Raw genomic sequence first — 27,184 nt, forward strand, 5'->3', positions numbered from 1 at the left:
ATATAGATGGACTCAGGGAGCGGATTATGTCAGAAGCTCACCATTCCAGGTACTCTATTCATCCAGGTTCCACTAAGATGTATCTCGATCTTAAGGAGATTTATTGGTGGAACGATATGAAGAAGAATGTAGCAGATTTTGTGGCTAAGTGTCCAAATTGCCTGCAAGTGAAAGCTGAACACCAGAGACACGTGGCTTGGCTCAAAATATTGATATTCCTGTCTGGAAATGGGAAATGATCAATATGGATTTTATATCAGGACTACCTCATTCAGCTAGGAAACATAACTCTATTTGGGTGATCGTTGACCGGCTAACTAAGTCGGGCACACTTTTTGCCAGTCAAGACCACAGATTCAGCAGAAGGTTACGCCAAGTTGTATATTAATGAAACAGTCAGAGTGCATGGGACCCCAGTGTCTATTATTTCAGATTGTGGTGCTCAGTTCACAGCGAACTTCTGAAAATCCTTCCAGAAAGGATTGGGTACCAAGGTGAACCTCAGCACAACTTTTCATCCTCAGACAGATGGTCAGGCAGAGCGTACCATTCAGACACTTGAGGACATGTTGAGAGCTTGTGTCCTTGATTTCAAAGGTAGTTGGGATGATCACCTACCCCTTATTGAGTTTGCTTATAATAACAGTTATCATGCTAGCATTGGGATGGCACCGTTTGAAGCTCTTTATGGGCGAAGGTGTAGATCACCGATTGGTTGGTTCGAAGTCGGTGAAGCAGAGTTGTTAGGACCAGATTTGGTCTATCAGGCTATGGAGAAGGTCAAGTTAATTCAAGAGCGTTTGGAAACAGCTCAGAGTCGCCAGAAGTCTTACACAGATGTAAGGCGGAGAGATCTAGAATTTGAAGTTAATGATTGGGTTTTCCTCAAAGTTTCACCTATGAAGGGTGTTATGAGATTCGGGAAGAAAGGAAAGCTTAGTCCTAGATATATTGGACCATATAAAATCCTGAGAAGGGTTGTTCTAGTGGCTTATGAGTTGGAGTTGCCACAGGACTTGATTTCTGTGCACCCAGTGTTTCATGTGTCCATGTTGAGAAAGTGTGTGGGAGACCCGTCGTTGGTTATCCCGACTGATAGCATAACAGTTAAAGATGGTTTGACTTTCGAGGAAGTCCCGGTAGCAATAAAATGCTGGATCGCCAGGTTTGCAAGTTGAGAACTAAGAAGGTAGCCTCAGTAAAGGTTTTGTGGAGAAGTCAGAAAGTTGAAGAGGCTACGTGGGAAGCCGAAGAGGACATGAAGTCCAGATATCCCCATCTATTTGAAGAGTCAGCAGAAAATGTTGAAGGTAATTTATCTTCCCATTTAGATTTTACTCTATAGTTCTATGTTTCCAATATTCAGTTAGCTTAGTAGTCACTCAGTGAGTCTCATTCAGCCAGTTCAATAGCTATTCAGTTCAATAAGCGATTCAGTTTAGCAATCTCTTTCAGTTTATTAGCATTTAGGTGTTCATTACAGTGGTGAACATGTGTTTCCGTCAGCCTGGTGAACCAGAACCCATCATTCGAGGATGAATGATCCCAAGGGCGAGATATTGTAACACCCCCGTATCTTAAAATAAAGGTTAGACTCGTATCGTTAGAGTTTCAAAGGAAATTTGAAGGTTTGAACGTTTTGCGAAAGTGGTTGAGGGGCCTACTTTGGGCAACCATAACACCTTGATTCGTTGGGAATTTGGAAAGGGTTCCTAAATGAAAGTTGTAGTACATAGAAATACCTTTCTAGGAATATAAGGATCAGGCCAATCGGAGTTTGGATCAAGGAGTTATGATCGTCTCGAAATGGCTAATAGAGGGGTGCTCAGATTCGATAGAATTGGCTAAGTTTTATGTAGGTCTGCCTTCCAGCAAGAATTAGTGAAAATATGTTAAGAATTGGAGAAAATGTAAAACATGAAAGTTGTATCCCCTTAAAATATCTTTCGAACGGTAATTGTGGAGCCCGAATGAAGCTCTGTGCTAGGATCTATGCCCATTTTACTAAATGCTGTCGACTTGATGTAAAATGGACAGGGGAGCTCGCCAAGCGAAGCCCAAAGTGAGGCAAGAGCTCGCCTTGGACCGCGCTCAGCGAGGTAGGGGTCCAAAAGTGGAAAAAGTTCAAGAAAATTGTCTCAGTGTAAAATGGACAAGGAGCTCGCCGAGCGAGGCCTAAAGCGAGGCAGGGGAAAGCCATAGACCGCACTCGGCGAGCAAGGGGGTCCAAAATGACCCATGCTATAAATTCAACACTTAACACGAAATTTCAGCTATTAGACATTACAACTTCGTTCTAAAGCCCTAAGCAGCCGTTTTCCTCCTCTCCTCATTCGCCTACGTCAAGGTAAGATCACTCTAACGATTCCTAAGTAATTCCAACAATTATTCATGATTAGTAACATGATTCTTCAACCAAAACATAGGATTTCCAAGATAAATCCTTCCCAAGTGATTCAAGGCCAGAGGTTTGGTGTTCTACGTCAGAAAAGCAGTTTAGTTCGTTGGATTAGAGCTATTACAGGTATGTGAGGCTAACTATCTACGTTAGGGAATATTCATGATTCTCCCTACGCTTCATTCTTCATACTTGTCAGTAATTTGACTCAGAATATAGTTTAGCCCTAGTTTCATGATATGATATAGAACCCGTTATCTTCTAGGGTTGCGATTGCTGCAATTCGTTCATGGTTGTCACTTTGAACATCATGAACTCAACACGTAATCTTTATAGACTTATGCATTGTTATCACATGAGTCTCAGTCAGTGTATAACTAGTTATTTGTATGAGTTCTATCATCAGGAACAATTATCATGCTATTAGTTATAGCCAGTCTCAATCTTGTAAATTGTTAATGTTGAACATTTGTATCTGTATTTTTGGGCCTTAGGCCACAGTTTATGCATACGTATTGCTTGGGCACGAGGCCACGCTTTTTGCACATTATTCGGGCCCCAGGCCACGATTATATTTACGCTTTACGTGTGATTCTTCATCCGAACAGGGGAGTACTTCGAACTTTTCTTACTTTCCCGTTTATTTCGAGTTCGGGCCGTATTTTATAGCTTCGCTTGCTTTACATACCGGACAATTCAAATGTCTTTCGATGTCCCTTTTATTGCTTGGGGCCCGCATCTCGCGACGCAGTAACGACATACAAAGTTGACGATCCGGCTACTTAGAGTGTTCGTATCGGCCCTACTTTGGTGAGCCCCGATTTCTTTTGGGCAATATCGATCATGCGAGCTTCTTACGGTCTAGACGAGATACCTTTTTGTATTCATTAGAGGCTTCATAGACACAGTCCAGATAGTCAGATATTTATTATGTTAGCCTTGTTGGCAATTGTTCAGTTGTTTTGGTTTAGCCATGTTGGCTACGTTCAGATATTTCAGATTGTCTAAGTATTTCCGCATTATGATTTCAGTCAAACCTTTAGTATATCAGCATGTGTTTAATTGTTTCCACATTCAGTTATGTTTTGACATCACATGTTGATTCAGCCAACCAGTTGGTTCGCTCGGTCACATGCAGTCAGACATCGGATGTCGTGTTACGTCCAGACCCAGGTTCGGGGCGTGACATAACCCCACATGGGTCTTTCATTCGTCACGCCCAGTTGTTTTGCAATTATAGCCTCGAATTGCACCCTTAACCTTGAATTGCGTTCCTAACCAAGAGTTGCACTCCTTAGCGATAAATTGCACTTCTAGCGACTTTGTGTGGTAGCCTCCTTTCTTGTGGCTTCCTCTTCAATATTCTCCCAAGCTATCATCCAAATGTCATAGGCTCTCTTATGTGGCTCCACAAAGGGCTCCAACGTTCTTCTTAGCTTCCTTGAGACATTTGTGCTATGTAGGATCATATCATATTTTTATTATTTTGACTTAAAAGCACTTTTTTATTTTATACAAAAGTGCTTAAAAGCTAATTTAGCTTAAAAGCACCTAAAATAAGTCAATCTAAACAGGCTCTATATTGATCCTCCTTTCCAAGTGGGATAAGATACACCTAGGAGTGGTGAAATGGTTAAAATTTATGGTTATCTGCTAGATCCATCCGCATTTAATAAATGCGGGATATCCGATCATTTCAAAAGTGGGTCAAATATGAATCAACTCATATTCTCCATCATAGAATATAGATATCCATTTGAAGAAATGTTGTCAAATTATAACTGTAGGTTATGCAGCTTGTTTCGGATACAACTCAATTGCATAACTAAATCACAAACAAAGAATGAAATCTTGTGCATTTCTTTCTTATTCGTGTAAATTGCACCATTTGGTGTTTATTAATATAGGATTTTTGAAGAAAAAACCAACTTGTGTATCCACCAATTTCACTTCCATTAAAGTATGTAAGGGTGTAGAAACTCGTACACATAATAAAAAATGAAAAAGGAGAAGAAATGCCCGTAAACTTAGAGATTACTTATTTCTCTTACACAAATGTTCCCCTTTTTCTTGATTGATAAAACTAATATTTAGCTTGCTATATTTCCTCTATATTTTGAATAAATTTATTAATTCCATTCTCATCGTCAAATCTGCTTAAAAAAGAACAAACATATGAGATTGTTATTCAACTTAAAAACATGTTTTTTCATAGGTATTGAAAATAATTATTCCCCATGGAAAATCTCAACAAAAAGTACCTAAAATTAAATATAAACAAAAGCTAAGAACTAAAATTGATCGGAAGAAATGAAAGGAAAAGAAAAAAGAAAAGAAGAAGAACATCAGAACAAAAAAGAAGGCAGATTGAAGAAAAGAAGCTCACATCTTATTTATGCAAATCCATATTTATTCATTAGTTAACCCATTTTTTATCCGTATCAAATTTGAGCGAGTCAGATATTTTATCCGTTTTCACCTAACCTATGTCCAACCTGACCTGCCGTTTGCCACCCCTAGCCGTACATCCAAAAAACTCTTTCAATCAAATAATGGGTACAACTAATATATAGACCTAGAAATGATTCGGTAAACAGACCATATTGAATCCTCCTTTCCTCTTGGGGTGAGGTACATCAACAAAAGAAACGTACACTAGCAAAACTTTCAGCCAAATGACAGATAGAGAAGATATATTCGCTTAGAACTGATTCTGTAAACCATATAGAAATCCACCTTTCCACTTGGGATAACATACACTTGAAAAAAGGAACATACAAAGGAGAAAACTTAATAGAATGGCCCTGAAGTGAAGGCAATGCTCCACATAACAGATTTACAAACTAATACATTATATTTTCCGGAGGAATCCACGAACTTCAGTAAGAAAGTTATGCAGATTCTTTCTGAACTTCTGGTAATTTGGCCGATCAAGTGTGGAAGAGAGACTGTTCGAGCTTGTGAGTGATTGGAGTGCGTTTGTCAACCTTGATCTGAAAGCTGGGTCAGACTGGCTCTCTATCAGTTCACTTCCCAACTTCTGCACGAAATGCGAAATTGTTTTACTGAGTAATCAAATTTTTGCAAGAAATCATTTTAATAATTTTTTTTCTTCATATAGAGCTATTCAAGAATGTGGGTTATGCCTGGTATAGACTTTGTTCACAAAGGATTAATGGAAGAAGAGCATCTGCAGCTGAGCCAACCAGATCGGTGCTGAAATTTAAAAATAAAAAAAAAATAAAAAGAATAAAATACTAGGCCATTGTAACAGCGTCATAAACACGGCAAAATTTGTGAATGAAACAGTAGTGCCAATGACATCATATACATTAACTATGGATCATATAGTAATCCTGCAAACATTAAATCCTTCAGCCTGTCTGGTTATGTTTTTTTCCCAACTCACCTGTAATCCTGAAAGAGGAGAAACTGTAGCAATGATCGAAGAAATTGGCTCAGAATCCCTTCCTGAAAGTTTCCTGTATGATCCTTGTAACCTGAAGCATGGTGACCTAATCCCACTTCTCCAGAACTTTTTTGCTTGTAGTGGAAAGAAGCAAGTCCTTTTATAGCTCTTAGACATAAATCGATGACCTCTGCATCCTATGACACAAACAACAGAGCACAGTGATCTTGGCTTCTACCTCTAGTAGTATCATCAGGCACAACACAACTACAGAACTTTTTTCTTGTTCATCATTTAAGTAGCATGGTGGACAATCAGACCAACTTCATCTTGAAATAATGCCTAGACTCTCTTAAGCACTTCCCAACATGAAATAGTATCTAAAATCATGAACCATAGACATCTTATTGTGTGGAAAGGTTACCTGACTCAGACCGAAATCAAGAGTCTTAATGATATGAACAAAAGCTTCTCCATTTAGCTGTGTAATCATTTCAGGGTACACCTCCAGCATATGTGATAGCAGTGAGAAGTACTGTACAGATGAAATCAATTACTAATTTTATTACATACCGTTATTATCACTGCAGAGGAAAAACAAAAATGGGAAAAGCCTACATCAAGACAAAGCTTGGGGTACTTGAGCAGGTCCAAACTTATCAGAGGGGTGACTATGTGAAGACCCATATATACCACCTGCAAGTTGCAACAGAATTTCTTTGAGATTTGTTTTACGGCATCATGAGGTTGAGAATGTACCTTGGCAGGAAACAAAAAGTAAAGGAAGAAACTGCATGAACACCACCTGACAAATATTTGTCCCCTGAGCATTAATAGGTTCTGATGAGAAGTCAACCTGCAAATAACAGTTATATCCAGGTCACCTTAAACGTAGAACTTACGCCCAAAGCAAAAGGTGACAATGAAAAAATAACCATGATCAGATAAAGGAGCGCAGACAACACCAGATCTTTCGAACAGAGACTAGCAAGTAATTGGAGTACAGCACGTAGATCCTTGTATCTTTCGGTATCAGCTTCGCTCCGCAAGCTGCTTGAAATGCTCAAAGATATCTGAAGGCACATTGAGTCATTCAGGACAGTATCTTCTCATTTTTCATAGAACAAAAAAAAAATTGCATACACATCGTCATTTGTACAAAACAGATGTTTTACTCTGCTGCTGCTTCATTAAGATAGCAATGATGATTGACACACTGGGACGGGGTGGTAAAGGAGTGACCATGTCCCTGATGGATTGGGGAGTGGAATAGCAGGGCTGGGATGAAGGAACAGATGGAGGGAGCTGTGGAAGGGGAGTACGCAGTTAGGTAGAAGAAACAAAACTAAATAAGGAATATCGAACAGGGATTGCCGTGATCACTGGATACCAGAGTCATCCTTGGGTGAAGTACGGAAAGCTAATGTGTCCCACTTATGAACAAGGTTCTATACTCGGATTGTGACCGCTATGGTTGGTCTGCACCCATGACTCGTGGATGCCTTAGGCATCCTTGGGATGATCTCATAGTTCCTATAGGGTGGAGATGATGCAGTTGGTCTGCGGGATACTTGTGGACTATCGACAAATTATGTGATTCTAATGATACAGGAACCAAATCTATCTTTCTCCTAGATCAGACTAATTTCTAAATTTTGGTCGCATGTTTTAAATCCGAAAATTGAAAACAAAAGGAACTGATTTAAGAAACTTATCACAAAAAGCAAGATGCATCTGATTAAAGATTCCTGGGAATCATCTTTGGGATTTCTAAACACAGGGATTGTGGCAATAAAAATTAAATTTCTGATCTCAATATATTGTAAAGCTTGTTATTAATGAAAACAGAATATGTTTGCACATTGATGTTTTTCTTTGTTTACATTTATTACAGGACAAAATGAAGGAAAATTGGGGACATAAATACAAGGTATTTATCTGCACAAAGATGGCACAATTAAGTAGGAACAGGAATACAAGTAGAAGTGTTTTACCTTATATTATTGCAACTTAAAATAATGAAGTACCTATCTTGTCGTTTTATCCATTCTTCTTTTAGTTTTTTGAGAAATAAGAAAATTATGGAAACAAACTCCCAAGGAAGACTCCTAAAAAACAAGGGAGAAAATGTGTAGTGAGTAGCCTGAGGGGAAGGGCAAGTTGGGATAGAGAAAGGGAAAAGTAGTGACGGAAATGCCTCCTTGAGAGTCTAATCTAAATATTTAAAGGGATCTTTCCTCTTACGTAGCAAAACCGGAAAACGCAGGAAAGCACCATGGTCTATTGCTGCTATAAGGGAACCGTGAAGTTAAAGCACGAACTTTATTGGAGAAGGCACAAATGAAAAGATACATATCAATGCAAGTAAAATAAGTATAAAATAATCAATTATATGTACAAAGGAATTTAAAATCTTACAATGATGCAAATTATATGAGAAAAAGTAGTGTCAATCAAGTTAAGAGACCATTTTATAATCCTGATTCAGATGCAAAAGTTCTCTAGCTTCTACTTCAGCTTACCTCACCAGCTTCGATCCGTGGAAGCAGCCACTAATGCTTGCATTAAGGTAGGCTGTCCACATCATACCCCTTGGGGTGCGGCCCTTCCCCGGACCCTGCTATCACGGGATGCTTTGTGCACCGGGCTTTTTTTTTTTTTTTTTTTTTTTTTTTCAAAGTGGATTAAGTTTTGTGGTTTCATCCAACAATTCTAACAATTTGAGGACAACAAGGCCGTTTTAGTGTGAGACAATTTTGTGACGCGTCTTCTTCCCATAATAGCATAATAACCACCCACTAGCAAGAAAATAGAAGAGGTTAACAGGTCAAATATAAAAGATTTTAATTCCACTCTTCCACTTCCTATTCTGAGTATGTTATATTCTTGTTTTATCTTCAATTTACATCTATTTTTCATAAGCTTTTAACATATATTTCAATATTCAGACTCGTACTGTGTGTCCAAAAATCAAGTTCCAAGCACTACAGAATATACTAAAAAGACACTAATACAAAGAAGAAAAGAGCAAGGAAAAATATGTCAGAGAAAACGATTTCCCTTAGGCAATGACTGCATCCCTGAATCAGAAGAATAATATCTCCTGATCAGCTATTGATGAAAGTGGTGATTGGTTAGACTCACTAGAATTGGTAAGCTTCGAAAAGAACTTTGTGATTAGATTTATTTAAGTAACCAAACACTAATTGCTAAAGAATAAATCCTTTTAGTTCGGATACAAACTTTATGGTTTATATTGGAGGTGTAACATTGTAACAATCATAGTTATGCAATAATTATACTACTTATCACAGGTCAAAATCTCTTCCAACTTCTGCTAGAAGAATTGGGCAACATGTTCTAAAAAATAGAAGAGCTAAAATGATCAAATTACCTTGCCTATATTGTGGGAAGAGTAAAGCTGAAGCAGGCTCATACAGAATCCAACAACGATAGCCGTTTCACGAGCTTCTAGGTAATTGATTTGCACATCCACCCAATCAACCACGAATCTGAGTAACAGATACACAACTGTGGACTGAAAAAACTGGAAGATTAGATCATGTAGTTTCACTTTTTGGATACTAATGTCACACTAGGTTAGCTAAAGCTGTTAAAAAATTAAGACAGGTCTTATTTATTGCATCAGAGTTCATAAGGCATTGCCATTGATAAAAAATCATTGACATTTTAGGCCAATCATATCAGTAATCAACTAAAGTTGGTTCACTTAATTGAACTGGAACCCAGCATGTAGGCAGAATATCCAACCCTTCTATTTTTACCTTTAGAAAAATAATTTTTTTCTTTGGCCATACACTTCGAACTATTAAATTAATGATCAAGTGGTCCTAATGATTTTGGCAGCTGTTTAACCCTACAAACTACAAACCAACTTGCAAATTTAATTCTCAAGCACCACTTTTGAAATTGAAATGTTGTTCTCTGGTTATTAGCTGCCCGTATCAGAAAGTGAGAAATTGAAGAATACCAATCTGAATATCTGTTGGTGATCCCACATGTAACATTTAATCTACAGTTCTACACAAGGTTTCCTTGATTGCCAAGGGTCAGCAGTGTACGAGATGCATACTGGACAGCAAAATGATAACAGGCAGCGTTCAAGGTTTTATCTCGATACCAAGGGGATACTATTTTGGGATGACAATAAAGCAGCACTGTATATCTTTATCAAGTTTAGCAGCACGGCAACTTAAGCAACTATATCAACCACATAAATTTCTGGTATAATGACAACATAACAGCTTTAGAGGAAGCTCAAAACCAAGCTTCCAAAGCACCCACTTGAATCAACGGTTAATATCACATACAGTTTATACCTCGTGTTTGTAAGCTTCCATAAACATCAGGAGTGGATTCAGTGCTGCATAACCCATCTCATAAATAGCTCTCTGTGTTCGAGGTTCTGTCGCACTAGCAGCACCACGAAGTCGCTCCAACAAGCAACTCACCTATGCATTACACAGATTTACTACGAAAACAATGACTAAAAGATACAAATTCTTTTCCGGACCATTCTTACCAACAAAATAATATCTGGCTGTTCAGCTACACATTTTAGATTACTTCTGCTTGAGAGTTCCACCAGATTAGCTGTCATATGGTTTGTCAGATTTCTCACATACCTAAGAACAATTGCAATGGCAAATCATCCGCTATTTAGAAGTTCACCAGATTAAAATACATAAAATGTAAGAGAAATAAAAAGGAAATAACCTAGAATATCTACTTACTGGCCAGAGGCCTCTGGAGTTTTCATGCCAGAAGCTGAAAGAACAAGGGTTTGAGCAAGCGAACGCTGTAATAAGACAAAGAACAGTCCAAATTAGCTGGAAATATTACATTAGCAATTTAAGGGAAACGCATGTTGGTGTAATGGCATGTTGGTACATGAAGCTATGAGAACCTACAAAACAGAAGATGCCTGAATCCATGGTATTGAGGGGAAAAAAGTATAAAAGGGAGAAAGCCCTCTCCAATCCAAGCTCCAAGGAAAGAGAAGGCTTTCAGGCCTCCTTTCCCTTCCAATTTAAAGAGGTGGCAAAAGATGATACCAGCTCACCTTTCTGAACATGTTCTCTGCCTAATAATAGAAAGCGGAAGAAGAAAAATGATGCACCAGTATTGTAACGCAACCAAATTGAAAGTTAACATGTTTCTAGATTCATACACGTCAAAATTAATCGTGCTTAAATAAAGAAAATCATTTAGAATATATTATAAGATGCCTTAAGGTATTAAATACAACATTTACTTACCTTATCAGCATTGGGATAGATTACCAACCATATTAAATGTAACCAAAGACTATGAGGAAAAGAGAAATTGAGAGAACACAACTTGATTATTCCCTCAAGCTATTTGGGCTTAAATAACTATGTTTACATGCCCTAACAAAGGAAAGAATACCAATACATAATTACAATATATATCTATAAGGAGTAAATCAAGCTATCTACTACATTTACAAATCAAGCTATCTGCTACATTTACACTATTCTAGCCTATTCACAGAATTTTAATACTCCCCCTCGAGATGACGATAATAAGTCGAGTGGAGGTGGAGCTGTGGGAGATTGACTTGTAAAGGGACGATCAAATGGATAGAAAATGGCAGAATCCCAAAAGACGGAACTAGTAAAACCTCAGAAATGCTCATTAGATGAGCGTGCAAAATAGGGTTGACTTTCAAAGAAGGTAACATATGCGGACATAAGGTACCACTAATATCCCTTTAGTACCCTCGAATGACTGAAAAATACAAATTTAAGAGCACGAGGAGCTAATTTGTCTCTTCCTAGAGTGAGGTTATGGACAAATCTATTCAACTGATTTTGTTCCATACTACCTGGTGAGAGCTTAGAGGTGTGATAGACGGAAGAAAGTCAAGGCATCAAGATTGTAGCTCAATTATCATGTTTAGTTGCTGATATTAGCATCCTTTGGTTTTTTATTGTTTTTCTTTTTTCCACTTTCCTTGCTCTCTAGTTTGGAGTAGCTCTTTTGTACAGACTATTTCATTTTAATAAATCCCCATCACATTGTGGTGGTTTTAATTTTAAAAAACAAAGGTTATGGACAAATCACGTGCTCTCACAAAAAAGGCTAGAGTGGACAAAAAAGAAGCATCAACTTCGAATCAATAGATTTCCACAACAGGTTACATAATTGAGCAATACTCTTTTTCCATTATACCCTAATCTTTTTATCAATATCCTTAACCTGTTCAATTAAGTGATGTCGAACACTCTTTCCCTGATACCATTAGAGAAGGAAAGAGAAATTGAGAGAGAATAAGGTTTGATTATTCTCTCAAGCTATTAGCGCTTAAATAAGTATGTTTACATGCCCTAAGAAAGGAAAGAGAGTCAATACATAATTACAATATATAATTACAAGGGGTAAATCAAGCTATTTACTATCATTACACTAATCTACAATATTCACACATAATAAGGAACGCTTCTTGTACACTACTAATCAAGAGGGTGCTTGCATTGGCTATTGGCTTAAAAGAGAATCACACCATGATAAAAGAACTTTTTAGCTTATTTTGGTGTTCAACAACACTAAAAGTGCTTTTAAGCGAAAACAAGCCAAAAGCTTTGTTAGAATCCTTGTGAATATTCTAGAATATATGTAAATATAGTAGGTAGCTAAATATACTCCTATTATAATTAGGTATTTATTTCCTTCCTTTTAGGACATGTAAACATAGCTATTTAAACCTCAATAACTCAAGGGAATAACCAAGCCGAGTTCTCCCTCTTATTTTCTCTAAAGAAAATTTTGAACACGAAAAGCTTTTCCAGCGATTTTTCTTGGTTGCCTGACTAGCTTTCTACTTCCGTAGGTGTTGTGATCAAACCAACACCATTACGAGACTCAGACCACCGGCACGAGGAAGACCCAGTCAGCTTCGCCACCATCGGAACTCTCACGTGCCATCTACACCAGTCAGATTCCGTTGAGAGTTGTCGTGCTGGCGCGTGAGACACTTATTGAGCGGATTCTGGCGAGCTTCATTTTCCAGAAGCCCTCGACCCTAAATTTCGACCAGATCCACATTGGTTTTATCAGATTTTGACCAGCTCCGGTGAGGCAGTGCACTTTCTGGTGACAGTCAGATTTACGGCGAACTTTTTTTTTTTTCTTTACTGTTTCAGGCAAGATCTGGTCCTTCCTGCTCTTCAGATATGTATTACTCTCTGGTAATAGTCCCTTGCTCTTGATTTGAGGATCACTTCATCTAATACTTGAATAATATCATTCGGATCGGATATTTTTACCTCCAAACTCATGATTTCCAGCAATCCACGATAGGTAGTGTGAACTACTTATCTTGGTCCTCCCCGATTTAGTTATGGTGCAAGGGACGAGGTGTTCATGATCACTTAGTTAAACAGGCTAAGGATATTAATGAAAAAGACAGGGGCGAATGAGAGAAGATTGATGTTTAATCGTGTAGTCTGTTGTGAAAATCTATTGATTGGAAGTTGATGTCATAATTACGACCATTCCAAACTTGCTTCTTCGTTTAGGAAAAGGCTTGTGGCTATACACAAATGACATCTCCCATTTTTATAACGTGATTTCTCGACTAACTAACCTTAAAAAGCAGGATTTGAATTTGTCTACCTTTCTTGAACAAGTTCAGCCGGTTATGAAAAAATTTAATGAGTTGATGCCCGCTGCTCCAAGCGTTGAAAAATAGTTGGAGCAATGTAGGAAGATGTTTTTAGTTGTTACACTTATTGGATTTGTAACTGATCTTGACTCGGCACGTGATCAACTTTTGGGCTAGCCCTATTGTTCCTATTGTGGATGATCGGTTCGCTCGATTATTACGACTGGCTGCAACACTTATGTCGTCTAGTCATCTAGTAACACCTGCAGATTCTTCTGTTCTAGCATCTTAGACTGCATTTCAGACTGGAAATCGACATGGAGGCCGCTATGGGAAACCTCTATCATGGTGTAGCCATTGTAACACATTGCGCCATACCCGTCATGTGTGCTACTCTCTCCATGGTATGGTAAACCAAAGAATGCTCATGTTGCTCAAACTGAATCAACTAGTAATCCAACAAATTAGTACTCATTATTGAGGTAGAATACAATGACTTCCTTCCGTATCAGGCGAGTAAGTAGACATCTCCATCTATAGCTTATGTTGCTCAAATTGGTAATCTTGTTGCTTGTATTTCACAATCCACCACAATTAGTCCTTGGGTCATGGACTCAGGCGCTTCTACCACATTTCTGGTAACAAATCTTTATTGTCTAATATTACTTATTCTAGGTCCCATCCCACTATTATGTTAGCTAATGGTTCTCAGCTCCACCTCCACCACTATTGACTTATCATTGTCGTTCTCACTCCTCAGCTGATCCAGATGATTTGACACCCGCCACCAGAGTCCTTACTTGCTGCAGGCTTGTCTACACAGAGTTCTTCCATTGCCACTGGAAAAGGTCTTCGTTCTACTCATAACCCTCATCGTATCTACACTTGTTTGAGCTATCATCGTTTGGCACCAGCCCATTCTGCCTTTGTATCACCACTATCATCGACTACAGGTGAAGCTCTTTCTCATCCAGGCTGACAACAAGCTATCATTAAGGGCACTTGGGAGCTCGTTCCCCTACCTTGTAAGTCTACAATTGGTTGTCGTTGGGTATAGACTGTGAAGGTTGGCCCCGATAGGCAGATTGATCGTCTAAAGGCTCAAGTAGATGCCAAGGGTTATACACAAATTTTTGGTCTTGACTATGGTGATACGGCTCTCCTGTGGCTAAGATTGCTTCAGTCCATCTCTTTTTATCTATGACTGTTGTTCGTCATTGGCCTCTCTACCAGTTGGATATTAAAAATGTCTTTCTTCATGGGGATCCCGAAGATGAGGTATATATGGAGCAACCACCATGATTGTTGCACAGAGGAAGTATGCACTTGATATTCTTGAGGAGATAGGGATACAGATTGTAGGCATATTGATTTTATAATGCATCCAAATGTTAAGCTCCTACCAGGTCAAGGAAAGCCTCTTAGCGATCCTCGAAAATATGGAAGACCAGAAGAAAAGTTGAATTATCTTAACGTGACTAGACTTGGCATTGCTTTCTCGGTTAGTGTTATAAGCCAGTTCTTGGATTCTCCATGTGACAGTCATTAGAATGCAGTTAATCACATTCTTCGACACATAAAATCTGCTTCAGGAAAGGACTACTTTACGAAGGCCGAGGACATCAGAAAATTGTTGGATATTCAGATGCAGACTGGGTAGGGTCACCCCCGACAGACGATCCACTTCTGCATGTGTTCTACTTGGGGAAATTTGGTGTCTTAAAAAAGTAAGAAACAATACGTGGTTACTAGATTTAGTGCAGAAGCAGATATCGGGCTATGACAATGGCACCGTGTGAACTCATATGGATCAAGAAACTACTGAAGGAGGTGAAATTTGGAGAAATTAAAAAAAAAAATGGAACTTGTGTGCGATAATGAAGCTGCACTTCACATTGCATCGAATCCAGTGATACACGAAAGGACCAAACACATAGAGATTGATTGTCGTTTTGTCAAAGAGAAGGTACTTCAAAAGACATTGTCACAAAGTTTGTGCGGTCAAATGATTAGCTTCCAGACATATCCATCAAGTCCCTAGTCGGCCTTAGAACAAGTTTTATATGTGCAAGCTGGTACATATAATTTGTACGCACCATCTTGAGGTGGAGTGTTAGTGTGTCTATATATATATATATATATATATATATATATATATATAGAGAGAGAGAGAGAGAGTAGGTAGCTTAATTTACTATATATATATATATATATATATATATAGACAGAGAGAGAGAGAGAGAGAGAGTAGGTAGCTTAATTTACTTCTTGTATAAGTAGTATTGATTTGTATTGATATTCTTTCCTTTTTAGGACATGTACATGGCTATTTAAACCCCAATAGCTTGAGGGAATAATCAAGCCGAGTTCTCTCTTATTTTCTCTACCGCTTCACAAGCTCTAAGTAGAGCAAACCAAACTTAATGCTTTTTGGCTTAAAAGCTCTCTTAGTTTGACCATATATTTTACATTCTAATCCTCCTTATATTTCTTATAAACCTAAAACTCCATTACAGCAAAAGCCCAAATTCAAATATCCTTTTTCATCATCCAGCTCTGCCTCCATTTTTTTTTTTTTTGGTGTTTTCAAATAAATTTGTGATAATGGGTTACCAGTAACGTATAACTTTTGGTATTTTCCTTTGCCTAAAGAATGTGGTCTTTTTGGGGTCGAATCGTCTTTAATTTTTTTTCCTGATAAATTGATTCTGTTATTTGGCATTTTTTGGTTCTTGTTTTTCTGTAGTTCCTGAATTGGGGGTTCTTTGATTAGATTTCCCGAAAGATATTACCTTAACAACAAATTCCCAGAAACCTAACCCCACTATTTTCTTCTTCTTTTGTCGATTCTTCTGTTGTTGCCATCATCGGCTTCTAAGAATTTTGTTGTTTTCAATTTCAGAGACTGTCGTTTGCTCCTATGCTCCATAAATTTGATTTCCTAAAGAAAATTCATCTCTAATCATTACCAACAATATGTATAGCTAATTTGTATCAGAATTACCTTTAGTATCGTTTTCCATTGGTACATATAGAATCGTTCCCACTTTGGCTGAATTTCATGGTTAAAGAATGAAAATCTGCTACCACAGCTAACACGTTTGGGTGGTGAGTTTTATATAACTAAAGATATTAAATGTTATTTAAAAAAGATAATTAATTTTATAAAAAAATACTTTTTAAATCAATTTGTAACATAAAGTGAGTTGAGACACAACTTAATTCATATTTGAATTATTTAAATTTTAAAATCCTGCAAAAAATAAGCTCATTTTTGGTGTTACTAGCTTTAAGGGCAGTTTAGTCATTTTAACGGAAATTCAGTTGATAAGCACTTTTCCACCAAACACATCAACTGCTTATTTTCAGTTTTAGCACTTCTAGCCAAACCGGTAACACATTTTAAATTCAGCTCCCGCACTTCAAAGGTGCTTTTAAGCCCAAGTGCTTAAAAGCTACTTTTATTCAGCTATCCAAACGGGCTCCAAGTCAATGAACTTCTTTTCTATTTTCACATGGTATCAGAGCCTCTACAATCTTGGTAGAGACAGAAATAGATTCCGCTACCGATGGGCGGTACTGGAATACATGGCGCTTGTCAGACCAATACTTTCTTCTTTTGTTCTCTCTTTGGGTGCTCGACAGTGATCCTCTCTTTGACAACCGCTGCCTTTATTTCCAGACGACTATTCAAGTGCCGGTCATCCCTCTAGGATTGCTACGCACCATTTTGCTTCCAACAAGCAACCCAGTTACTTATTCATGAGCAACACCCTCTGTCATTATTCTGCTAATACAAGTTACATGGATAATGTCCTTGAGATTTCCACCACCATATCTCTTTTTGGTGATTGAGAATAGATTCCTTTAAGTGTGAATTATTGCAAGAAACACTTTATTTTGTTTTGCAGTTACCAACTGCTTTCCGGGGGGAAGAATTCTAGCACCAATTATATTTTTTGTGATTGTCCACTATACCAACCAGATTTAGGCGTGAACTTTCCATGTTTCCAAAATAAGCAAACTCAATTTGGTTTCCGCATGTGGAGCCTGGGGGAACATGTCAGAATATAAAGCGAATATGTGTCTAGATTCATCGTACTTGAATAGGGAAAATCATATAGAATATTTAACAAGATACCTTAGGCTATTAAGAATTTAGTTATAGAATATTTTATTACCGTATTAGTATGGGGATTGATTACCTACCATGTTATAGTAGCCTAAGACTCCTATATAAGGTAAACCTCTTGTAAATTGTCAATTAAGTCAATGATCTATTTTCACAAAACGAAATCATAACCTATATAAGGTGCACCTCTTGTACATTGTCAATTAAGTTGATCTATTTTTACAAAACAAAATCGTAACTATGGATTTGATACCTGGTGAGCAGCATTTAGCGAGAATAAAGTTTGTTCATTTGCAAAAGCATTTGCCAATTCACGCCAAGACTGCTGCAAGACAAATAATGCAGATTGGGATAAACATGATATTCTAATCATTACTGCTGAATAAGAATCCAGGATGACTTCACCAGTTCCAGCAGAAGGAAATTAAGCCGGTCATAAATTCACTCTCTAACCATTTAAACTTTTTGGAGTGCAACAAACAATATAGAACATAGATACTGTTTGTCTTAATCAACATCTCCATTTATTGCGGATGAGATAGGATTAAATAACAACAAACAACAACGCTCAGTTCACAAGGCGGATGAGATAGTACTAAGAACTAAAATCTCAATCCACAATTGACAGCAGAAACATAAGCAATAACAAGAGGAAACATAATTGGTTTGTGGAAGATACCCAATGCCATGCAATTTTATATGGAACCCTTCACGCAAAATTAAAACCCTAAAAGAAACAGGGCCACCTCCTCAAGGGTTCAAACATGATATGGAAATAGTACTACTCATCTTAGGACCTACCAATTCAACAAGGTGCACACAAACATTCTTCCGCCGAACAAGTCCATGAAGCAACTCATGGCAAGTTAGTGCCTATCAGAATGAAAGTAAAGTGTATCAGAGCTGCTGCAACGAACTGCCTCAATAAACAGCAAGAAAATAACAGATTACAGAAAACAACACTAGAGAAGTTCAATCATAGCAGCGAGTTCCTTAGATAACATTGATGTGCTAATATTGTTTATCATACCGACAAAACTGATTATTGTTTGAGACAGGATGCTCTAATAGAAAATAAGAACGGTGATGGCATTTACCCAAATTCACAGACAGTTGCCATATATTTATCGTAAACCACTTTATCAATATATTAATGGAGATACTGTGGTTGTTTGTTATATTATTATTACCTGGTCCTGAATTTCACAGTTTTATGTAAAATTAAGAAATAACACCAAATTTAAGAAATTGAAATTTTAGTTTAACATGATTGAGAGGGAGAAGAAATAATCTGGATATAAGAAGCAGAACTAGAAAAGATATAGAGAATTAGTACCTTGGTGGATAATAAAGCCATAGGAAAGTTCCACTACATAGGCTAAAAACAGTTTTGAACTGATCATAAATTCCATGAAAGTAAAATGTTCTAGGATCACAACATCCAAGAGAAGCAAAACCGATCGATGATTTACTGATTGATGATAAACTAGAGAATTCTCTCAAAATGGGTTGTTTCCATACTTTTTGCAATATTTTGGTTAGAAAAACTTTACTTTCCTTATTAATGAATAACTTCATAATGAGATAATATTAAACGAGAAGAACAACTTTTCACCAACCATTTTACTAACATAGTAAAGTCGTAAATTTTACAGATGATTAGTCAAAGTTAAGGATGATTCAGCTGTTAGCTTTTACTTTGAAGCTTTAGTCAAAGGTGTTATTGACATACTGGTCCCTTATGGTATGTCTTACACATTCTGATGATTGGCTCAGCTAACAGGTCATTTCAAGCTTTTCCTTCTTTTTTTTGTGGTCAATTTCAAGCTTTTCATTTATTGATGTAATTTTTTACTTCATCCTTTTTATTTTTAATTCAAGGTTATCATAACTCCATACTACACAACTTGTCTTTTCAACCCAATACCTCTAACATGAGAACCTTAAGAATTCGTGCATGGTATTTGGTATTATTGCTTGCCATCTGTTTTTCCTCTAGCTTAAATTGATTTCAACTTTTCTCTTTCTTTTTAACCACTGGCGGCCTTAAAATTGTTCTAGCCATACATGATATATTTGACACAATTTCAAGAAGAGACAGCTGTTGTTAAGCTGATAGGAGATTAATGGGGAAATATACACAAGAAAATAAACAATTCACATATACTGTCCAGAACTGCTCACACCCATTTTTTAATCTCCCACTTGTTTTTAGAAAAAGGAAAGAGTGCATTGAAAGAGACCCTGTTTAAAAGATAGCAGTCCCTCTGTCCCACTTTATGATACTATTACAATTTAGGAATCGAACATTTTTTCTTTTAAGAATTTTTTAAATAATTTTAAATATTTTAATTATAAAAATTTCTCATAAGTACTTTTTATGTAGTTTTTGTATATGTAAATTGTTCTTCAAATATTATGAGATCAATATATAGGTTGATTCTCATACCTCAAAATCCTTCATCCTTTGGCACAAAATGAGCAGTTTTGTGTTTGACGACAAATAGCAATTGTTTGTTTTTTGCTTTTGGAAAAATAAACAGAATCAAATAGTACTTTCAAAAACAAAATCTTAAACAATTAATACACAGGGACCAGTTAAAAGAGATATAATCACAAAATTATTTCAAGGTTACAGAAGCAAATACATCTGCAGCAAGCTACGAGCAATGACCATGTACTCTTAACCTTGAGGGGGAGTGTTAGTATTAATTGAGGAGTAAATATTCCATAATTAAGGGCACAAACTAAGAAGTATTATGTAAAACAACAACCACATACCCAGTATATTCCCACAAGGTGGGGGTATGGGGAGGGTAGAGTGTACGCAGACCTTACCCCTACCTTGGGAGGTAGGAAGGCTGTTTCCGATAGACCCTCGGCTGAATTAAGAGAGTTAATTAGGAAATTCAATCTTCTTATTGTGTTTCACTTTCAACTCTAAAAATATGTCTATAGATTATCTAACCCCTATTAGCTTGAGGAAGTGATCAAGCTCAACATTCAAGAAAGACCTTCATTTCTTTATTTTTCTTCTAAATTCTTTTTTCATTCTACCGGATGCCGATAAATTTCCCTTATACTCTCGTAAGTCTAGACTGCAACACTTCGTTGAGGCAGGTTGTGCCCTAGAACACCTAAATTCCAACAGAATATGAATAAGGCTCAATTTGCCGATAAAAAAGCAAAAGCTGGACTCGCATTGGATTCTGACACACCAGAGAAGCTGCTGTATCTTAAATAAGAAAACAAAGTTATACGACCAATTTATTTCCATGAGGTAATAAAGATTTCCGAAGTGAGGAGAAAAATTCTTGTTTTCTACAATATAAGCTGTACCAAGTCAGCCAGGCTGGCAATGAATCCTTTGAAGCTCCCTACCAAGTTGTTTACTTACTTCTATCGTTTAGTGAGCAAAAATATTTGAGATAATGGGATATCCAAAAGAATAAGGCAGGGCACTAGTATGGAAAGCACAAAATACCAGTCCTAAATTGAATGTCTTGTTTTATATTTGGAATGACAACAAATTGCATTTTCCTTTTCAAGAAAGTGCAAAGTTTTGGGACTGGCCAAAGCGAACATGTGGACATTTTGGATGATGGCGGTCATTGAATGATGCCTGAATACAGTAAGGTCATTCTAGAACCAAAAGGCTGTTCTACTTTGAATACCTGCAAATCCCTCTCTCCAGGATATGAAATGAGTGATGTCATTGAAATGTGAATAATAAGGTCAAGCACAGCTTTCCCCTGGTTGTCCTCTTGACAAAAATTAAGCAATACTTTTTTGTGATGTTTTGCCTTGAGATTATCTGAAGATGCATTCTCCTTATTTTCATCAGGTGGCATCAGATAAGTAGCCGACCATCTTGCAAGGAACCATACAATTGCCTGGACAAAATGAGCACATGTAACCCTGAGTGTGTAACATGAAAAAATATAAGCAAGTACTGAAGATAGAATATATAACTACTGAAGTATATTGAAAATTGATAGCTGAGAATTAAAGTATTAAAAGGAATCCCCTTCAAAGGGCCACCACATTGGAGGATCAGAACAGATCAGGAATTATAAAACTTGAAAAGCATAGATAAAAAAGTTATTGACATATGAACCTCGTTAGAAGGATCATTTGGGCTCAAATTTTATAGTCCAATTTGAGAGACAGCACAGAGTGCAGAGTTACAGAGCTAAATATTGCCAAACTTGTGCAGAAAATATCACAAAAAGTTTAACATGTGTTCATGGTATCTGGTGTGACACCTAGAAACAGATATTAAGTTAAGATAAGTTTACTCCCCTTGTACCACAATGATTGTCATGTCCTTAAGTCTTATCATTTTTTAAATAAAACAAAATGCTCTGATCAAAGCAGGGTGGGTAATTTATCTTGGTCCTGACGCCCTCAGAGCAGCTCTACCAACCCCCCCCCCCCCCGGGGCGTAAAATGGCTTTCCCGATCAAACACTCAGGTCTCATTTTATTAATGTTAAGAGTCCAACATAGTATAAGCAAAAATAGTCAAGGCATAAAAATCGTATTATTTTATTAAACGTTTGGTATAACATACAAAACCCTATGCCATTAGTTAATCTCCATATAACTTTATACGATGTCTGGTTTCTAATACAAACATCCACATAAGTTAAGCGAACTTTAATATCGAAAACCAAACCTTATGTGAAAATATATGTACTATTTTATATGGTATAGAAGATGGAAAAAGTAACACGTGTATTAGCAATACGTGGATAAGAACCCTAAATAACGATCCCATTCACCGTATAACCATTCATGCATTTTTATTCTCTATATAACAATCCTCATATTATCTATTCTCCCCATAACAATCCTCGTATTATTATTCACTGTATAAGAATCCATGCATTAAAATTCCTGTATAACTAAATCATCAAAAAAACAACCCCTCAAAGGAATTATTATGGGAATTTAAAAGTGGTTCTTACTATCACTTCCCAAGGCTTTGTTTTATTTATTTTATTGCAATCAAGAAGAATATTTCACCAACCTAGTGAGTGACAAGCACTTTTAAATATTATATTACATCAACCAATTACGCCTCAAAATAATTAAAAGCTATATGGAAAAGAATAAAATGGAAAACATTATACTAAAAGTCAATTGTTTACACTCTCCTGGTTCTTCTGATTATCTACTTTCACTAAAACAATAGGGAACAAAAATGAAACATACAACCTCTCTCGTCTCTTCTTTTCAAGTCAAACGTAGAATATAGAGAAGGTAACAGTGCAGAAGTTAGTGTGGGAGTTGACTGCCATGTGAGTTTAAAAACAAATCCTATCTCCTGCTCAGCACCTGGTTGATGCATGAACTTATCATGCCAATCACCTGTTTTCTTTCCTCTTTTTTTTTCCAGTTGTTGCCTAGTTAAGACAGAGTGGATAACGTGGAACTTAATAATCAATATGGAGAGAAAGGGATTTAAATATTAGCATAATTTCATGAAAATAGTCTTATTGGGTTCACATAGAAATAGTACTTCACACATATTTGAGGATTGAGGGAGTGTCTAACAAAGGACATGACAGGATGGAGAATGCTGAGCTATTAAGGATGCATGGCAGATGACAGAACTATTCATGTTGAAGATCTTAATAGAGCAGAAATTTTGACGAACTACCTCCATTAGCCTTGGACTAAAGAACGACGCTCTCATCTCTGAATTTAAACTCTGCTCAGCAAATTTTATTATTGATCTGCACCAGACAAAAGAAAACAAGTGTAGGAAGTTGCATACAATAATACGGCAATCTTAAAAATAAAGAGAAGGTAGAACACTGGCGGACCACAAGTCTGCCTTGTATGGCTGATAATGAACTCAGTAAGTAAACACGAACTATTAAATTTCCTGCTCAATCATTTGGAGCCATATGCCACAATTGAAAATTTTAAATCCTGATGAGATACAGCAAACAGCTACTAGCGTTACATTTTTACAGAGCTTAGCCCCACTTATATGTGTTAAAGCTGCAGGACATACAGACTGTTAGGTCTGAGGTTTCACCTATTTTTAATGAAAGAACATTTACTTGTGGTAAATTTGTCGTTGGTACAGGTTTGTTTGATGAAGAAGGATCTGGTTTGTTTGATGAAGAAGGATCTGGTGAAGATCCAGGCAAATATGGAAAAGAGGATATTATTTTTTTGAGAGGGTCACAAATGGAAAAGAAGATATTATGAAATAGAATTATGGGAGAATATATGGAAGAAAAAGACTTGCCCAAATCAAGGTACTAGAATCATGGACAGAATATTTACCACGATCCTATGGAAGGAAAATATTTTACAAAAGGAAAAGATCAAGATCGTTTTGTCACTTAAGGAAGGTCCAAAATCTGTGGAGTATCGAGATATGCCAGAAGCCTCAAGTTCACATAAGAGTCCACATTCCGAGTGATCAAAATTCTAAAAGATGAATGTGACTACATTCAAATTAATATAAATTAAGATCCATGGTGAAATGAAGAGGATCTTGAAATTCTCTGGGGTTGCTTTAATAAGAGCTCATACTTGTAAAAGCCAGAAGAAGAGTTAAAAAATAATAATGAGAAGAATATTAGTTCTTCGCGAATAAAGATATCTATCATGGTATCAAATCTTTTAAAAGATATGGGTGAATATTTATTGACTATTGAAAGGAAATATTGAGTGAGGTACTACAATTTTGAAAAGATACCATGAAGAGCACGGAAGAAAATCTTTGCCGTAATCGAAGAATAAAAATAGATGAAAAGCAAGGAGTCAATGGGTGAAGTTGAGACAGCAGTAACAATTGAGTTACTACAGTTTTAGAAGGAAGACTGTTGATTGAAGATGTTAAGGGAGTAATATTTAAATGGAAAAGAAGATTTAACCAATGAGCCTATCAAGGAAACAAACATAAAAGATCTACTTTTGGTTGGTAAAAAGGATCTAACGTGGAGAAGAATAGAAATGGTAAACACTTACCATATTAATGGAGCATTAATGATTTACTACAATAGGAGAAGTCTTTTACACTACAAGGAATAAACACAAATGACCCACCACATTAGAAGCACAGATTGGGAAGCAAAGTGAATTTGGACAAGCACTTGCAATCGGATGAATCAAGATTAAGGCCCAAGATCAAGGCATAACAACTGGAAGAAGCTATATATGGAATGAGATCTTCTATAGAAGTTCTAAATCATTCCATAAAGGTGCAACGGTCAGAAATCTTGAAGATTATAAATACGAGAAGTTGACAAAGAGAAAAGCACGCAGCCACACATACTTTCATCTCAATCATCCTCGAGTTCTTTGTTCTACTTTTAACTAGCATTGTAATTCTAGTAATTTACTGTGTACTCAAAAAAGAGGAGAGAAAATATTGTTTGGTGAGGCATTGTATTGAGAGGTTGTGTCATTGTTTGTTTCTTTGGTGAGCCAGTAAAAACCAGAGAGGCGTTGCTGCTTGTTGGTGAGCGAGTGAAAACAATCTTGTACGTTGTTGGTGAGCTAGTCAAAACAAACCCTTGTTCGTTGATGCTGAGCAAGTGAAAAACAACCTTGTAAACGTTGGTGGTGAACGCGGAAAACCACAATGGTTGTACTCAACTCAAACTACAAAGAGCTTAAAGAGATAACTTCCTTGCAACCCAAGGGATAGGATTAGGATACCACATTGGTTAAGAACGAGTATAAAAATTCCTGGTGTCGTTTATTTTATTGCTCTCATATTATACTCCGCACCTTTACATTTATTGTGGTTAATACCTGTCTAAATAGAACGACTAACAATTTCATGCAGGCTGTCTTGTTATCAGTCGACTGGAACCAAAGAATAGTCGACTAGATTTTTAACAGGCTTACAATTCACCCCTCCCCCCCTCTTGTACTTTCACGGAGTACTAGAATTCACTTAACTATGATGGAATAACACGATGTTCATCTTGACGCAAAGAAATTACCATCAGTGATCTCCATTCTCCAAGTTGTGAGAAATGCAGCAAATGAGAAATAAGACTCTTTGCCTCAAAAACCACACACCTGTTAGGAGGAAAGTATCTATGTTGCTTGGACTCTCCAACAATGTTGCAGCACCCGTGTCAGATTCTCCAAAAATGCACTACTTCTGGAGTATCCGACACGCACCCGTCCACATTTTTGAAGAGTCCGAGCAACATAGTTGAGTATTTAATGCTCAGTGAAGAATGAACAAAAGACCATCTAACTCTCATGTTGGGGAAAACTTTTTGTTCCAAATGATGGAAGGCAAGAAAGAGGCAGCCTAGGACGGTTAAAATAAGACCTAAAACAAATAGTAGCTGTGGAGGGAAAAAATTCTCCAACTAGATGTGTTAAAATTCAACTAGGACAGTGATCTCTAACTAGGACGGTTAAAATTCAGATCTGGAGACAGGATCTTAATATATAAATGTGTATTTCGATGTCTTAAATCTTAATACAAACAAATGTACCCTAAGAAACTCTAAGGATTGATACTTCGCATGGCACCCAAGGGTGTGGCCTAGTGGCCAATGAAGTTCTCAGTGGAAACAAAAATACTAGGTGATTCTTTCCTATCAACTCAAGCCTTGGTGGGTAGAGTTACCCGCTAATTGTGTTGCTCGGATATACCAGATACCGGGTGGAATTAGTCAATACATTGCATGTTAAGCAACAAGGGAGCCTTCAAGTCACATAAATTGAAGTGATATATCCATTATAAGAGCTAGATCATGCTATTGACAACATGTCAATAGTGATAGATAATGGTTACATATCCTACTTTTTGAACTATCCATGGAAAAGGAAGTAAGAAAATTACCCACAAAGTATGACAACTGGATGCTTGTCCGTCTCCATAACATCCATAAATTGGGATTGTATAGCATCAGGCACCTAATGAGAAATAACAAACTTCACCCCATGTGCAGAACCATAGGAAATGGAATCACAAGGGAAAATAAAATAGTATATATCAAAGATTGTGTCGAGTGTTGACAACCCAGAAACTCATAGCAACCACTAATGCAGTGTAAGCAGATGCAGGCCGTGTACAATTGAGCATGTCTATATTTATACTGGAAAAGAGAGAAATAAACCAATAAATGCACACAAATCAATGATCCCGTTCCTTTATTTGCCTAATCTTGCATTGGCCTCTCTGCTCCCATCCCAAAGGGACGTGTTAAAGAAGGGGGACTCTAAGGCACAGGGAGAAGATCTTAAAATCATATCAAATGGTTTCAAAGGTAAATTATTGTCCGTTATCATTAAGCTAAAAGTTTAGGCTAGCTAGCACACTGATGACATTTAGAACAAGAATGGTAAAGCAAGTAAAGAAGTAATCCTGTATTCCATTAATGCAATAAGTAATGCTGTTTCAATGGATTTCCAGAATCAACATTATCCCAGCATAAAAATCTCTCAGAATAAATCACCAGCATAAAAAAGGATTTTCATTACCAATGGTGTTTCACCCTGTCCTTCATCAGCTAGAACATGCCCAGTTATTAACAAAAGTGAGTAGAGCTCTTCCAAAGTTTGAGTTGGATCGCTAAAGCCTCTGCCCTACACATGACAAGAA

The 27,184-nt window shown here is 37.0% G+C and overlaps 1 protein-coding gene across 9 annotated transcripts in view; it reads right to left on the minus strand.

The window, feature by feature from the left end:
* Positions 1–5,096: 5,096 nt before the first annotated feature.
* Positions 5,097–27,184, minus strand: part of LOC132036141 (uncharacterized) — a 57,893-nt gene continuing 35,805 nt past the window's right edge. For 2 of the 9 annotated variants that reach the window (XM_059426395.1, XM_059426394.1), the window contains exons 17-33: positions 27,064–27,168; positions 26,423–26,496; positions 23,252–23,327; positions 21,262–21,480; positions 18,389–18,460; positions 17,841–17,912; positions 10,562–10,626; positions 10,351–10,453; positions 10,148–10,279; positions 9,202–9,345; positions 6,773–6,880; positions 6,613–6,663; positions 6,426–6,503; positions 6,232–6,342; positions 5,808–6,004; positions 5,545–5,614; positions 5,097–5,438 (exon numbers count right to left, since the gene is read on the minus strand). In XM_059426395.1, coding sequence (XP_059282378.1) covers positions 5,250–5,438; positions 5,545–5,614; positions 5,808–6,004; positions 6,232–6,342; positions 6,426–6,503; positions 6,613–6,663; positions 6,773–6,880; positions 9,202–9,345; positions 10,148–10,279; positions 10,351–10,453; positions 10,562–10,626; positions 17,841–17,912; positions 18,389–18,460; positions 21,262–21,480; positions 23,252–23,327; positions 26,423–26,496; positions 27,064–27,168 — 1,866 coding nt within the window. In that variant the 3' untranslated portion in view covers positions 5,097–5,249. Of the gene's footprint in view, positions 5,439–5,544; positions 5,615–5,807; positions 6,005–6,231; positions 6,343–6,425; positions 6,504–6,612; positions 6,664–6,772; positions 6,881–9,201; positions 9,346–10,147; positions 10,280–10,350; positions 10,454–10,561; positions 10,658–15,707; positions 17,506–17,840; positions 17,913–18,388; positions 18,461–21,261; positions 21,481–23,251; positions 23,328–26,422; positions 26,497–27,063; positions 27,169–27,184 lie in introns of those variants that run through there. The other 7 variants (XM_059426396.1, XR_009409520.1, XR_009409522.1 and 4 more) reach the window with 7 other exon arrangements.

The sequence above is a fragment of the Lycium ferocissimum genome, chromosome 11 (genome assembly GCF_029784015.1).
Source record: "Lycium ferocissimum isolate CSIRO_LF1 chromosome 11, AGI_CSIRO_Lferr_CH_V1, whole genome shotgun sequence".
NCBI classification, from domain to species: Eukaryota; Viridiplantae; Streptophyta; class Magnoliopsida; order Solanales; family Solanaceae; genus Lycium; species Lycium ferocissimum.